At 35.3% G+C, this 16,701-nt stretch overlaps 1 protein-coding gene and 1 long non-coding RNA gene across 2 annotated transcripts; both read left to right on the forward strand.

Annotated features, from left to right (window-relative positions):
* Window positions 1-720: 720 nt before the first annotated feature.
* On the forward strand, window positions 721-1,894 carry LOC120162670. Its single transcript, XR_005519569.1, has 4 exons — window positions 721-810; window positions 890-1,588; window positions 1,675-1,744; window positions 1,832-1,894. It is a non-coding gene; the product is annotated as an uncharacterized LOC120162670 (long non-coding RNA).
* A 5-nt stretch (window positions 1,895-1,899) lies between these two features.
* On the forward strand, window positions 1,900-3,966 carry LOC120162681 (transcription factor TFIIIB component B''-like). The gene is made up of 7 exons (XM_039172788.1): window positions 1,900-2,040; window positions 2,156-2,594; window positions 2,675-2,775; window positions 2,917-2,960; window positions 3,047-3,239; window positions 3,593-3,742; window positions 3,787-3,966. Exons 1-7 carry the CDS (start codon window positions 1,900-1,902, stop codon window positions 3,964-3,966), a joined length of 1,248 nt encoding a protein of 415 aa, XP_039028719.1.
* The last annotated feature ends 12,735 nt before the right edge of the window (window positions 3,967-16,701 follow it).

Consider the following 16,701-nt stretch of genomic DNA (forward strand, 5'->3'; position numbering starts at 1 on the left):
AAACATTTGAAAACCCACTCATCTGGCAGCGAAATTGTGAAATTAAAATTGGTTTGGCCATTGCTATTCGGTATATTCAGTGCGTGTGTATTGAGCTTGCGAAATTCTATTTTAGCATGATATATTTGATCTACTGAAAAATCTCAATATCCATCCTATGTTGAAGAATGGATTTTGTTGGTTTCTAGAAGAAGATAATCGTATTGTCTTGTGTTTTAAAAATTATTTTGTAAGAGGGATTTTTTTAATTTATTTTTATACATATATTTTTCTAAATATTTTCTTTTCTAAACATTTAAATTATTTTTATAATTTTGTATAGTATATATTTGAATTATATGTAATAAAATATATTTTTAAAAAAATTAAAACTAAGACTAATTAAAAATTAAATTATTTAAAATTAAAATTAAAATAATAAAATATATCAACATTAATATTAAATATATTATTATACTGATGAATATCTCTTTTTAATAGAAGTTGCTAATCTTATTATTGTAAACTAAATATATAATTTGAACATTTTCTTAGAACATTAAAACTAGTTACTTTAAATTGTTTAAGGGCATACATGAAAAATGTTAAAAATCAACTAAAATAGTCAACGAAAAATAGATACAAGTAAATCGAATCATAAATCAGAGCCGAACGGTAGTGAAAAATTATGATCATAAAATCACGTATCCAAATTTAATTCAAGGTTCATAACAGAGAAAACATGCTTACAGATAAGTGTCGTCTTATTGTTCTAGTCCAGGTTCTTGCAAGATTCTGATTTATTTCCGGATGAGCCGCTTGTAACCCAAGGTTAGAAAAACCTTCAAGTCTTTCTTGTTTTCCTGTTTCTTTCTTGGTTGTTTTAATTAGATTCTGAATCTCTTGGCAGCTCGTGCTGGTGCCAAGTTTCAGCCCAGGTTTAAACGTAAAGCCAAAGATGAAACTTCTGGCTCAACTCAACCCCTTCAAACCACCCTGAAATTACCAATGATGATGCCACTACGGTAGCGTCCGCCGCCATTGATGCAGTTCATGTTGTCTAGCCCGACAGTGTTGTGGATTACAGTAGGAGCTCCCAAGTAGCTGCCACAGATTCTCTGTTTGCTGCTGCGGCCGTTTCAGATTGTTGCAATGATGCTAATTCGAGCTTTGAAAAATCAGTTGGGAAGGTAAAGAAAAGCTATACTTTCTATCTCGTTTATAGTAATTATATTGCTCCAACTCTTCATTAATACCTGGAATAGAGTTTGGGATATGATTCTCCATGGATCATCAATTATGAGAAGTTTAGAGAAAAATTAACAGATATCTGTAGGACACATATCTATTTGATACGCAAGGCTGAGTTGGAGTAACATAGAGTAGTACTATTGGTGAACGAGAACATTTTTTCCAAGACCGGGTATAAATTATTTGGTAGATTTTGGAATACTGTTTTCATCTAAGGGTGAAGGAAATCGTTCACAAATGACATTTTTTTCAGAATGCAGATGCTTTTTATGGTTTGGAATGTTTTGATCCTTTAAGTACTCAACCTTCAAATAATGATGGAGATATTCAGATTGATTATGAAGGAAACAGGAAACAGGTGAAGATCTGTACTTCCGTAAAAGTTTTTGAATTTCTTGTTTGTCTTTACTACCTTGGATTAATTTGGCTTGATTAATTATTTAGTTTCAGGAAGCAGGAGCCTTTCCTGATGTTGACACTCTAGATATTATGTCAGATATGAAGATTGCCTCTGGTATGTGATTGATTGATTGCTACGTTATTCGTACTTCCGCTGCAGGGTGTTTTGTTGTGTCTTTCTGATGTCTTTGTTGATGTTCAGGAAGGCGTGCTGGAAAATTCAAACCCAAGCTTAGACTACAAACTAGTGTATTCACCTCACCACCTGCTATGGTTGAGTTGGTTGTGCATCTTCCAAATGCTCACTTTGTTCTTTCTACCTCTGAATGTTTGGTGAATGAGGAACAGCTTGAAGCACCTTCTAACACAGGTGTTAACCTTTGTGGAAATGTTTCTGTTGTGCCTAAAGTGGTAAATTTTTTTCCTTCCACAACTTCCTTTTGTATCTAATCTTGGACTTGGATAGAACTCATTTCGAAGTTCCATTATGTGATGCTATCCTGCTTATGTTCCTACTGGCTCTCAGAGTTCTAATATCATGGAAAGGAACAATTCTCTAGTACATCCTTCTCGAAAGTCCAAGCAGTCTTCTACTAGAGATGAGGTGAATGGAAATGGCAAAGCAAGAAAGCAGGTGACTAAACCACATATTGTTGATGATCTTGAGGATGGGACTTGTAATGACGGTGGTCTAGCCGCTGTACTACCCCTCACGTATGCTATCAATGAGGATAAAGACAACAACAATGGTGATGAAAATGATGAACATAATGTGGAACGTGTATCTGCAAAGAGGAGAACTAAGAGGTCAAAGAAATCTGTGAATGAAAGTGAAAAACCTCCTCAAAAATGTAAGACAGCTAATCAACCTCAAAAGCTTAAGGAGGTCAATGAAGCATCAGATAATCCAGAAAAAGAACAGAAGAAGAAATTTTCTCATTCAACTCGTAGAAAGAGAAGATTTGGTTTACAACTTCTAGACTTCAAAGCTATGTTGCTTTGTATGGTATCTATTTCCCACTGAAATATACATTTTCTTTTCCAGTGGATGAGTCTTTACTAAACACGCAGGAGGATGAAATTGACTTTGCAAGGGTGGCCTTAAAGGATCTCATTCTACTTGCTGATTATAAGGAGCGGTTAGCGGTATGATTTCCATTTTTGTATAAAAGTTTTGATACTTACCTCAATCCTGAAAAGTCTTTTAGCTTTGAATATCAGTTCGATTAACTTTGCTGATGCATTGCTATTGTCTTTTACCTGACCTAAATCTGTTGTTTTATGCAGAAGAAAGAGGCAAAAACTTTAGGAATACCTTTGATCGATCAAAGGTAATTGAAATTTTCATTTCAGTAATTGTTTTCAACATTGTATGCAGTCCATTGATTTATGGTTTTGTTATACTATTTTTGTTCAGTAATCAAAAGACTTTCAATGAGGAAAATGCTCGTGATGAAGAAAGCTCCATTGCTTCAGAACAAGACCAAGGTTTTACGGATGATCAAGTGAGTGGCAGCGCCAAATCAAGTTCCTACTTTAATTACCAGACTTATATGGGCAAAGAACCCAGAGTAAGATGGTCAAAGCTAGACACAGAGTTGTTTTACTGGGTATGTGCTTGAAGAATTTCTTATCTTTGTTGCTTCCATTAAAAACCAACTAAACTTTATCAATGAAGTAAAAAATAGAAAAAAAAAATGAAAATGTTTTCCTTCTTTATTGTGCTAGTGTCTGCATGGTTATAATTTTGTTTCGGTTTTGTTATGCAAAAGTTCGTGATTGGACCATCGTTGGTATGTTGGTTGGGAGTATGTGTCTTGGGATAGTTTAGTTATGATATTATGAATCCCGTGTTAGGTATTATGAAGAGACTTAGGTTTGGTTTGCAGGATACTTTTGACCACTTCCGAAAATGAATCTATGATCTGATTTTTCACTTGATGTTTGGTGTAACGCACTTCAGGCCATTCGGCAACTTGGACCTGATTTTTCATTGATACAACAACTTTTTCCTGGAAGAAGTCGTCATCAGATCAAGCTAAAATTTAAGAACGAAGAGCGTCGATCTCCATTTAAACTCTCTGAGGCTTTAGCAAGTCGTGCCAATAGAGTGGTAATATTATGAATTATTTTGTAGATCATTCCTATCTTGAGAAGGTGATTGAGCAGTTGCGGCAAGTTTCTGGTGCAGATCCGGAGTCTAATGGAGATGTTTCCACTGATTTCACACGTGAAGAGGAAGAGTTCACTGCCGGAACTAATGTATGCTTCCTTTTCTTCAACTTTTTTGGTCATAGGATAATAAATTGCGATGATGCCATGTTGATGCGGCGGTAATGTTTGCTGAACATGTTGAGGAGTTGATATGTCCCACCTAAGGAATATTATTCAATGTGTAGGAATGGCTATATACATTTTAGAGGTTTTGCTATTGCGAAGTTGTTGAGAACATAGAAAGTGATAAATTCCTATCTTACACTGACACTCGAGTATGTTTAACTTTTTTCCAATATTTTCTTGTATTGTGAGTGTTCTTGGAGGATCATATTCCCTAACGAGTGTCTAGATATGTGTCGGACATGAGTGCTGCGTTCAGACTACGGAATGGCTGTATGCATTTGCAAGGGTTTGCTATTGTAAAATCGTTAAGAACTTGGAAAGTGAGAGACACCTTTTGTTTTTCAGACTTGGGTACGTTTATTTTTTTCATCGATATTTACATGTATTTTGAGGGTTCTTGATAGGAATAGTAGATCTCATTAAAAACCTCCTTCTTAGTAGTCATTTACCATGAGGTTAGAACCGACTAGCGGAAGGAGGAAAAGAGTACCTCAATATATTGATTTCAAAAAAAGATTACATAAGACTTAAACCACTCGTTGAAGATACATAAGACTTAAACACACTCATATAACACCCTCGGAATAAGACCTCCGAACCTAGTACAACAAAGTGAACCACTACCCAATCCCTTCCTTAGCTAGCAAATCTACCTCGCTATTACAACTTCTCGGAATCCACCTCACAATGAATTCATTCTCAGAAACCGCATCCGCAATATCCTTAACAAACTTAAAAAGATAAAGTGGAACTGACTCCTGAAATTTCAACCAATTGACGGCTAACTTGCAATCACTTTCAATAATAAGCCTATCCTTCAATACCCATTCTGATGCCACAAAGATGTCTAAACCTCTTTTGATAGCACTCTGCCAAAATGATAGGACTAGAACCTTATTTTTCTGAGAACGACATAAGCTTGACCCAATTCTAATCTCTTAGAATTCCCCCAATTCCAGCTAATATCCCAACAGAACTCACAACTCCATCCACGTTAAACTTAAAAAAATCGACTGGAGGAGGACTCCAGCAAAGCACAAGCCTGTTAAAATCCATAGTGGCTGAAATTTTATCAGCCAATAAAGGATCCCCAATTAAAGAATCCACTTGGATAGAGAGTAAAGGATACTTAGCGAGGAACCATTTCGCTAACCTTAACCTAACTGTGAAAAACAGTGAGGATGAATCCAGCTTATCTCTTTCAAAAATAATTTCATTTCGCATCTTCCAAATTGACCATAAAACAGCCCCCGGGATAAACTTCCACATATTAGAATAAGGCCTCAGAACAGACCATGAATTTAGAACTGAAGACGGATCAACAGGTAAGCCTAACTTGATACCCCAATAACCTATGATTTTGTTCCATAATACCCACGAAAACTGGTAGGAAATAAACAGGTGTTGAACTGATTCTTCAACTTGATTGCAAAAGGGCAAAAATTAGCAAAATTAGCAACCTTACCCCTTGATTAAATGAAAGGGCAAAAATCCTAGGAAAAAGAACTTTCAAAGGAAAATCCCCCAACTATGTATCATTCCAAAAGGAGATCGAATTTCCATTCCCAACTTGTAGCCTCACATGTGATCTAATGCATCCTCCAATGAAATCATCCTTCATGTAGCTATTCATAATACCTCTCCAAATCCAAGAGTCCTTGTGAGATAAGACTTTGTTGACATCCATAGAGTTACAACTAACACTATGTTTAGAACATATGAAATTCTTCCACAAGGAATCTTTATCATTTGCAAATTTCCCCACTTTCCTAACAAAGCTCTATTAGTAAGTTTCAAATCAACGACTCCTAGGCCACCTCCACTCTTTGGTTTACAAATCTTATTCCAACTCACCCAATGCATTTTCTTCTTCTCCTCCCCTCCACCCCATAAAAAATTCGCCATCAAAGAGTTTAATTTTTGACAAATCTTAGATGGAATCTTGAAAATAGAAAGATAAAAGATAGGTAAGGAGGATAATACCGACTTAATAAGCACCAATCTACCGGCCATGGACAAAGAGGAACTTTCCATCCCGTAAATTTCTTATCAAAGTTGGCAATTACCGGCTCCCACAGTTTTTCACAATTCCTTTTAGCTCCTAACGGAAGGCCTAAATATACCGTCGGAAAGGTACCAATAGAGCAGCCAATGTCCTTAGCTCAATTTCCAAGGATGTCATCCTCCACATTAATACCATAAAGTTTGCTTTTAACTAAATTAAGATGAAGCCCCGTCATAACACTAAAAATCATCAACACTCGTATAACATTTTTAATTTGAGTGATGGAGGCTCGACAAAAGATAATTAAGTCGTCAGCAAACTGGAGGTGAGTCAAATTGAAAATGTTTTGAATCTTTCCAAAAGAAAACCCTTGAAATAAGCCTAAATCCACAGCTTTAGTTAACATCATATGAAGAAGTTCACCAACCACATTAAATAAAAGAGGAAAAAGACTGTATCCTTGTCGCAAACCTTTCGCAATATGAAACTCTTTTGTATGAGACCCATTCAGTAAAACATATATTGATGTTGTGGAAATACACTGCTCAATCCAAGAACACCACCTTTCTCCGAAGCCCATCTCCTTTATAAGCCTTAACAAAATCTGCCAATCCACAGTGTAATATGCTATGCTAAAATCCACTTTAAAAATAACCCCATGCAGCCCTTGTTTCCTCCAATAATCGATGCCTTCATTGGCTACACAGGCACAATCCAACAATTACCTCCCTGGAATAAAAGTGAACTGTGTAGGACTAACAATATCTTTAACACAAGATGACATTCTTTTTTAAAGGACTTTTGAAAGAATCTTATACAAGCTGCCCACTAGACTAATAGGTCTATAATCCTCAATACTCTTCGGATTACCTTTCTTTGGATTCAAGGTAATAAATGCATGATTTACCCCATGAACCCACTGCTTTCCATTGAAGAAATCTGTAAAAAAACTCCATAATCTTCACCTTTAGCAACTTCCAATACTTCTTGTAAAAACCCATGGTGAAACCATCCGGCCCAGGAGCTTTTGCACTTTCAGAAGATGAAATTGCTTGCCACACTTCTTGCTCTGTAAACACCTCCTCTAGGAAATCAGATTGAGATTGAGACAACTGCTTAAAATCAAAATTCAGTCCCTCAACTTCCAGTGTTGTTTTCTCATTGTAGGCATTCTTGAAAAAATTAAACACACTGTCTTTTATCTGTTATGTGTTCTGGATCCGAGATTAAATTACCTTTAAATTTGATAGAGTGAATAGAGTTGATTCTATTCCTTTTCATAGCACTCAGGTGAAAAAACCTTGTATTCTTATCGCCATCCTTAATCCATCTATTTCTGGATTTTTGAAACCAAATTCTCTCCTCGATCCTTAACAGTCTCCATAATTCCTTTTTAAGTTCAATCAATTAGTCCCATTCCCCTACAGACAAATTTCCACCTTGACACTTTAAGTCCAAACTGTTAATTTTAATTTCCAGCAACGAAATGGACTCTGCCAGTCCTAAATGTCCACTTCCAGACCAGTTACTGATTTTATTTTTTGCACCATGCAGCATTCTGAAAATTCCACCACTATTATTCTTCTTATCTTCTACTTCCAGAGAATCAACAACTAAGTCATCAAAACTCTGTTCTTCTAACAGAAAATTAAAAACCTAAAAGGTTTTGGACCCCAATTTGTAGGTTTATCCTCCAACAAAACTGGATTATGGTCTGAAATAGATTTCAGTAAAAGAAACTGTACAATGTTAGGGAAATTCTTAAGGAATCTTGCACAGATTAGGAACCGGTCTATTCTAACCCATGTTGAATCTTCTCTATTGCTGCACCAAGTGAAAGAACCTCCTGACATAAGTAAGTTAATAAGGTTGGCATTTTGCACAAATGACCTGAAAATATCGATAGTATGCCAATTTTGTGACTTCCCTATCTTTTCTTCCGAATCAAGATACGCATTGAAATCTCCCCCTAGACAAACTGGTAAATTTCGAGCTCTAACAAAATTCAACAGCTCCCCATAAAAATCCTCCTTCTCAGCTTCAACTGAAGGCCCATAAACATTGATAACTACAAACTCCATTGTACCATTCTTATATTTTCCCATTAACGCTAAAAACCTACTATGCACATATTGATCTATGACATGAACCACACTGTCATTCCACAAAGAAATCAGACCCCCCGAAGATCCCTGTGCTGGAGAGACCAACACCCCCTTTAACAAGTTACCCCCTATCTTTCTTAAAATCGACCCATGACATCGTTCCAACTTGGATTCTTGTATGAAAAGAAAAATTGGTTTCGACTTCTTGACCAACCTTGATACAGCTACACACTTCTCCCTCCTCCCGAGACCCCTAATGTTCCACGAAATAAGACTAAAATTATTCATAAAAAAGGAAATACACCCCCTACAGTCAGCTAATATTGACCAACCATCATCCTCCCCTTACTTCATCTATCTCTTGGTCAAGACTTAATAGTTTTTCAATAAAAGCCTCATTCCCTTCCTTAAATGAAATTCCTAACATCTCACATACTTCCTAAGTATCTAATACTTCCTTCAGCAATTCCGAAAAAGAGGATGAAGAAACAGTCAAATTATTAACCAAATCAAGAGCTTCAGAAATTAAAGCTCTCCTCTTCCTTCTATTTTCATAACCTTTCCCTGAAGCAGTCACAGTTGTAGCTTCCGCCCTCTCAACTACAACACTACGAACGATAGGGATCGTAGATGTATTATGAGGATCGACAGAACAATTGATGTCCTTATCTTGTCCAACTCCAATAATAATACTTGAAAACTGTGGATTTCTTCTAAAGTCATAAATGTTCTGCTTAATCTTCGGAGCAGCCATAGGGCGAAAGTCATCATCTTCAATTGCTGAACACAACCATATTATTCTATCTCTTGACCTTTTATAAACTCGAGCATAGCGTCCTCTCCCCCTTCTACCATCAGGAGCACTCCTAATTGACAGACATTTAGATATAGACAAACCCCGGTTTAAATGCTTGGAAAACTTCCTCTTGTATCGATGTTCCTTCTACTAGCTTACCAAGAACAATACCGTCAACTTCCTGACCCCTCTCTTTATTTTTTTCTCCTGATACACTTCTTTCTTCTGCAATTAATTCATACAAATTCTGCACCTTTTCTTGATTTGCTAACCTGGCCCACTTCAACTTCACAACAGGGCCAGCTGGTATAATTTTAGTGATAGGAGAATAAGACTCCCAATTAGAATCCGAATGGGCTGGAAGACTCTAGTCCACATCATCTCTAAGCCCAAGGCCCGCATAATCCCCACTGTGATTTAATTCAAATTCAAATTTTTCTGAGACCCCATTATTATTGGGCAGTGTGTCAGACTTCTTTTTCAAAAGATGTTCCCCACTTTCTTCTGACTTCCCCCTCTCTTGACTATTCTGAAGCCACATGTCAACCTTTGACCAGAATCCTTCTACTGAGTTCTCCCTATTGTCTTCTTCCTTCTCTGTGTTTCTACCATCATCCCCCTTTGACACATCGTCATTGCAGCTGCCAAATGAAAAAATCTGCCTCACGACTCCATTATCTTCCGAGATAGATTTAGAATTGGATGCCACATTAATTTTAACTTTAAACAATCTGCCATAAGATCCTACAATAACAGATTCTTGAACATCAAAAGGGCTAGCTACCCTTAACAACATTCTAGCCGAAGAGAGGTCATCTCTGTTTCTTGTTTCCTCGAGGATACTAACAACCTTTCCTCACTTGCCCCCAAGCTTCTCCAGGAAAGGAACACTCCAGCTAAGAAGCGGTAAACCAACCAATTCGACCAAGCAATAGGCCAAAGGGACTCCATCTTTACTCAACAATGGATCTACCCAATCAAACCAGTAGAAGAGTTTCTCTCTAAGACTCGACCACGCCTTTAAAAACTCTTCATTTGTATTGAATATAATAATACAGGCGTTCCTAACATAACCCCACCTTACTATCTTGACCTGGAATCCCTCCTTTTCCAAAAATCGCAATACCATATCAGGCTGGAATGCATTTTTAAGAACCCCTGTTAAGGAATTTTTCACCCAACAGAAGTCTTCTGATGGGATGTGCATATCCCATACATTTCTTACTACATTTGTTTTATTCTGACCCCCTATTCACCCTTCGTTGTTGATCCAAACTTGTTGAGTTAATCGATTGACGAATATGGCCAAGAGGGGGGTGAATTGGTAATTAAAATTTTAGTGGAAGCTTTTGCAGAAAATTGAAAGAAATTTGCACATCGATTTAGAGTGGTTCGACTTTCTCAACCAAAGTCTACGTCCACTACCTTAGCTATCCACACTAAGGATTTTCCACAAATTCACTAATTTGTGTTTCTTTTGAGGACAAAGAGTAACCTTACAAACCTTCAAAAATTATACCCCAAATTCTTGAGAACACTCTCTCCCAAAGAGAACAATACAAATTTGCAAACTTACAAGGAAATCCTCACAAGGTAGATTGTTTGCACAATTCTTATAACAAAGAAAAGAACACTCAAGAATGAATACAATTGAGCACAATAAGTGTTCTTGAAAGCAAAATGAATATTGAATGAAAAATAGGCTTGAAATGCTCAAACTTGAGGTTTGATGCTTTCTCTTTGATTCTCTCTTGATTCTAGTTGCTTGATGTTTCTTGTTTTTAATCAATGGCTTCTAAGCTTGCTTAAATACACCTTGAATCACTTCTAAACGTTGGGGATGATTAGTGAAGATAATATAGTTGTTTTAGTGTGAAATCAATTAATAAAACAACTTGGAGCGTGGGGGGAATCGGTACCCCTTAAGGGGAATCGGTTCCCCTTAAGGGGAATCGGTTCCCTAAGTGTAAAATTCAAATATTTCGACCGTTGAACAGTAGGGGGAATCAGTACCCCCTGGGAGGAATCGGTTCCCTCCGAGCATACTGAAATTCTCGGAGCCAAACCATTCAAGGAGGAATCGGTACCCCCTTGGGGGGAATCGATTCCTTCTGAGCAATCTGGAATTTTTGGCTTTGAAATGGTTCAAAATATTTTGTAAAATCGTTTTGAAATTATTTTATGATTAAAACTTAATTTTACACTTGAGTAAGGATTTAAAATGAACTTTGAAATACTTTGAGTAATATTTTGATATTCAATTTAATATATCGAATATGATCTTTTTCAAAATTAAAATTCTTTTAATTTAATTTGCTATATCGAAACATCAAAATGTTTTCAACAATCTCCCCCTTTTTGATATAACAAAACATTTTAAGATTTTCTAATTTCAAAATGAATTTTGATTTTGAAAATACTACTCCCCCTTACTTTAACACTTCCTCTTCAAAAAAAAACTCCCCTTTTAATTTAATAACATTTCTCCCCCTTTTTGTTAAATCAAAAAGATTTGTAAAAGAATTTAAACAAGGTTTTGAAATCATATAGCCAATTGATTATATATAGTTTAAGCTGCTAAGATCACAATCAAGAGAAACATTAGCCATTAGTTTCATGATCAATATTCATAAACAATGTGACATGGCAAAATTGGTCATATATCTAACATGATGTAAATGATGCAAGAATGAAGAAATTTAACCACACAAAATATATAAGTTCAAACATCCATAATCCATCAAATAAGTTCAAATATCCAACTACAAAAGGAAAACAATCCAAAAACATTCATAATGTTTAAACAATAAGCTTTAAGTTCAAAGTACTAAAGCAAAACACAGAATCAAGCATCCGTAGGAGGATCGGGAGGAGGAAAACGAGCTCGTATAGCGGCCATTTCATGAGTGAGTTCATTAATACGAGCGTTGGTTACTTAATTGTTTGCACGCATCTCCTGGAGAATTTCCAATTGTTGAGCTCCCATTGTGGATAAATATGACTCTATAGAAGTAAAGCGCGAATCTATGGTAGCATATCGGAAATCGAATGTCTCCATAAAAGATTAAAAATATGGAGGCATTTGATTCGTTTGTTGTGCTTGCTCATCGGGCTGCTCAGGCTCATCTTCGGCTTCATCGATATCTCGCATTAATTGTTCAAGCTCGGGATCATCATCACCTTCTGGTGGAGCTCGTGAAGAATTAGCTCCCGGAGTATTTTCAGAAGATCGAACCCATTCACCGGTTTCCTTATCCTTTATCCATCCCGCTCTCATTAAGGAAAGAAGATTAATTTGTTTCTTTAAAGGAAAGACGACATCTAGACCTACTCTAAGCCCGGCTTTAGAAAATAGATTACTTAGAATGCAACCATAAACTAGAGAGGAACAAAGTTTCTTATTTGGCACTAAGTTTATGGTTTCAACGATTTCAGCAAAAAAAATCTCAGGAAGATTTATTTTAATACTGTTTTGGAAACAATGTAACCACCAAAGATCTAAAGCACGAAGAGTAGAGTAACAACCTCCGGATGGTCGTAACCACCAAGAAATCATTAGATGAAGAAAACGATCATGAAGGTCTAAGAAACTCGCACTATCTCTTCTTTTATAACGAGAACCTAAAACCTGTTTTTCATTTGATAAACCATCATTATCTAATCCTAATGCTTTGGCTATGTAAGCCAAGTTAATATGTAAGAATTGTCCTAGGAGGTAGGAACGAACTTCTATGGTCTCAGTTTGAGCTCTGTTTTTGACACAAACGGCATTAGAATAAAAGATGCGAACAAGTTGATGGTAAACTATAGGTTCAAGGTCACAAAGTTTATCAAATTTCCACTCTTGTAAAAGAGGAAGATATTTAAAATTGATATCTATCATAGTTTGACGAGAAGGGATACGTTCTTCTCTAATTTTGGAAGAGTCAAATTATTGTTAATACCAAAAACGATGATTTCTAGGACCAGGATGATTGAAGCACGAGTTTTGGATAATCATATTAGGATCAATGGGATTAGGATTAGGAATTGGAATTTCAAGAATAGGAGGTGGATTTGGTTGACAGTGTGAGCGACTAGATGATGACCTAGCACGTTTAGGATTGGACATGGTTTAGGAAGTCGAAATAGAATGGATAACATGCAATTTAGAAAACACATGTATGCAATTCAATCAATCCCAAAACTCAATTGAGTCCTCAATATTTCAAGGTTCTCTAAACCAATCCTAATGGGAAAAGTTTTTGAAAACTATTGAAAAATAAGATTTTGAAAAAACAATATATGTATAGTTTTCATAACAACAACATAATTCAATTAAAACACAATAATTTGAAAAACAAATTTATTTATTTTTTTCGAAAAATTCAAATTTTTTGGAAAAATTCTTGTGTTTTTTTGATGAAATCAGTTGTAATATCTAGTTTCTAATCACTAAACAATCAATGCCCGATCATTATTTCTATCTAGAACTAATTAAAACTAGTCTTATGTTCAAAATCAATGAAAAATAGAGAGTTTAGAAAAATTTACCTTGAAATATGAGATTGAGTGAATTTTGATATTGTTTGCACGATTTTAATGATGCTAGCAGGTTTAGAAGATGGTATTTGAAGTGAATTCCGATTAAAAACGTTGATTTGAGGTAAGAATGGAGATAGGGAGAGTAGAGAGGGGAAACGACGGCAAGGAAGAAGAAGAGGGTTTAGGATTTTTTGGTGTTCTGCCCGTGTTAAAATCCAGAACCCCAGGGGGTATCGATTCCCCTAGGGGAAATCGGTTCCCCTTCAAAGGGGGAATCGGTTCCCTCATGGGGGTATCAATTCCCTCTGCACCAAAATGCTAAAATCCGATTTTAAACACACAAAATGCTAAATTAATTTTCTCTAGTGGTATTGGCAACACATATATTGAAAATTAATCACGTTCAAATAATTAAATTAATCTTTAAACTATATTTGAACATAAAGTTAATTTTCATCAAGAATCATAAACTCCCCTTAACTAATAGCAATGAATGCAATAAAAAATTACTATTCTAAGCATTTTTTATTTAGTCTTAAAAGTGCTAAAATTATTTTAAACACTAAGTGAAGATAGGTTGGTCAAACCTAATTCTCTCCTAAGTGTCCAAAATTTTTCCTTGTCTAAAGGTTTTGTAAAGATATCCGCTAATTGGTGTAAAGTATCAACAAATTCTAGAACTACATCTTCCTTTGTGACATGTTCTCTAATGAAGTGATGTCTTATTTCAATGTGCTTAGTTCTATAGTGTTGGATGGGATTTTTAGTAAGACAAATAGCACTAGTATTGTCACACTTGATAGGAATGGTACCTACTTCAATTCCATAATCAAAAAGTTGTTGTTTCATCCATAAAATTTGTGCACAACAACTACAAGCTGAAATGTATTCGGCTTCAGTAGTAGATAATGCAACACAATTTTGTTTCTTTAAAAACCAAGAAATCAGCATATTTCCAAGGAATTGGCAAGTACCGGAGGTGCTTTTCCTATCTAATTTGCATCCTCCATAATCCGCATCAGAAAATGCATGCAAGCTAAAGCTAGAGTCTCTAGGATACCAAAGTCCTAAACTAGGAGTGGCCTTAAGGTATCTAAAGATTCTCTTAACAACTAGTAAATGTGATTCCTTAGGACATGATTAAAATCTAGCACATAAGCAAACACTAAACATAATGTCCGGTCTACTTGCAGTTAGATAAAGCAAAGAGCCAATCATTAACCTATATAATTTAACATCTACACATTTACCTCCTTCATCTAAGTCAAGCTTTGTTGAAGAGCTCATTGGAGTGTCATGAGGTTTTTCATTTTCTAGTCCAAACTTCTTGAGCATATATTTGACGTACTTAGCTTGATTGATGAAGATGCCATCTTTTCTTTGCATGATTTGGAGTCCCAAGGAAAATGAGAGCTCCCCATCATGCTCATCTCAAACTCACTTTGCATTAGCTTAGAAAATTCTTGGCAAAGAACATCATTAGTAGAACCAAATATTATATCATCAACTTAAATTTGAACTACTAATAAATCTTTACCTTTATGCTTTAAAAACAATGTAGTGTCAAACTTTCCTTTTGAAAAACCTTTTTCAATTAAAAAGTTTGACAATCTTTTATACCAAGCTCTAGGAGCTTGTTTTAAACCATAAAGCGCTTTTGTCAATTTAAGAACATGGTCCGGAAATTTTGAATCTTCAAAACCTGGAGGTTGTTCCACATACACTTATTCCTTTATAAAACCATTTAAAAATGCACTTTTAACATCCATTTGATATAATTTAAATTCATGAAAACATGCAAATGCTAATAACATTCTAATTGCTTCCATCCTAGCTACGGGAGCGTATGTTTCATCATAGTCTATGCCCTCTTCTTGAGTATACCCTTGAGCAACAAGTCTATCCTTGTTTCTCATTATATTACCACTCTCATCAAGCTTATTCTTAAATACCCATGTAGTACCTACAGTAGATTTATTACTAGGCCTTTTAACTAATGTTCATACTTTACTTCTCTCAAATTGATTTAATTCTTCTTTCATAGCCATAATCCAATGTTCATCCTTTAATGCTTCTTTAATATTCTTAGGCTCTATGCATGAAATAAATTCAACATAATTACAAATATTTCTAAGAGAAGATCGAGTTGTTACCCTTTTGGATGGATCACCTATAATCTCACAATCCTTGACATAGTTGTACTCTCTTAGATAAGATACTTCTCTTTCTTCAATTGTTGGATTCTCAAGAGGATCATGAGTTACCTCATCTTTTGTTTCTTCCTTTGATGATGGTTCTTCAACGTCATGTCTAACTTCATTTTTATTTATAATACCTACATCATCATTCACACAAGAATCCTTCCTCGGAAGGGGATTATCATCGAAAACAACGTGTATAGATTCTTCTACAACTAAAGTTCTTTTATTAAATACTCGATAAGCTTTAGAATTTAAGGAATAACCCAGAAAAATTCCTTCATCACTTTTAGCATCAAATTTGCCAAGGTTTTCTTTACCGTTGTTCAAAACAAAACATTTATATCCAAAAGGATGAAAATAGCTAATGTTAGGCTTTTTATTTTTGAAAATTTCTTATGGAGTTTTCTTTAAAATTGGCCTAATCATTACTCGATTTACAACATAACAAGCGGTATTTGTGGCTTCCGCCTAAAAATATTTTGGCAAATTATTTTCACAAAACATGGTTCTAGCCATTTCTTTTAAAGTTCGATTTTTCCTCTCAACAACTCCATTTTGTTGAGGGGTTCTAGGTGTTGAAAAATTATGGCTAATACCATTAGAATTACAAAACTCATTAAATCCAAGATTTTCAAATTCAGTGCCATGATCACTTCTAACACTAGTGATAGAGTAACCTTTTTCGTTTTGGATTACTTTTGAAAATGTGATGAAATTTTCTAATGCTTCATCTTTAGTACTTAAGAATAGAACCCAAGTATATCTAGAATAGTCATCTACCAAGACAAATGCATATTGTTTTCCACACAAGCTAGTAGTCCTAGTTGGCCCAAAAAAATCCATATGGATCAATTGTAATACTCTACTAGTTGATACGTCATTAATGGATTTAAAAGAAACTCGCTTTTGTTTTCCTTTAGCACAAGCATCACATATTTTATCATTATCAAATTTAAGCTTAGGCAACCCTCGAACTAAATCACCTTGAATTAGCCATTGCAAAACACTCATACTAGTATGTCCTAGTCTCCTATGCCATAACCAACTATCATGTTCATCCTTAGCAACTAGGCACAAATTAGTCATATCAATAGAATCTAA

The sequence above is a fragment of the Hibiscus syriacus genome, unplaced genomic scaffold, assembly GCF_006381635.1.
Source record: "Hibiscus syriacus cultivar Baekdansim isolate YM2019G1 unplaced genomic scaffold, ASM638163v2 tig00111403_pilon, whole genome shotgun sequence".
Taxonomy (NCBI): Eukaryota; Viridiplantae; Streptophyta; class Magnoliopsida; order Malvales; family Malvaceae; genus Hibiscus; species Hibiscus syriacus.

Coding starts and splice junctions, on each gene's coding strand:
- LOC120162681 (XM_039172788.1), top strand. CDS start 1,900: ATGGTTGAGTTGGTTGTGCATCTTCCAAATGCTCACTTTGTTCTTTCT. Junction 2,041..2,155: donor TTTCTGTTGTGCCTAAAGTG/GTAAATTTTTTT, acceptor ACTGGCTCTCAG/AGTTCTAATATCATGGAAAG. Junction 2,776..2,916: donor ATTATAAGGAGCGGTTAGCG/GTATGATTTCCA, acceptor TGTTTTATGCAG/AAGAAAGAGGCAAAAACTTT.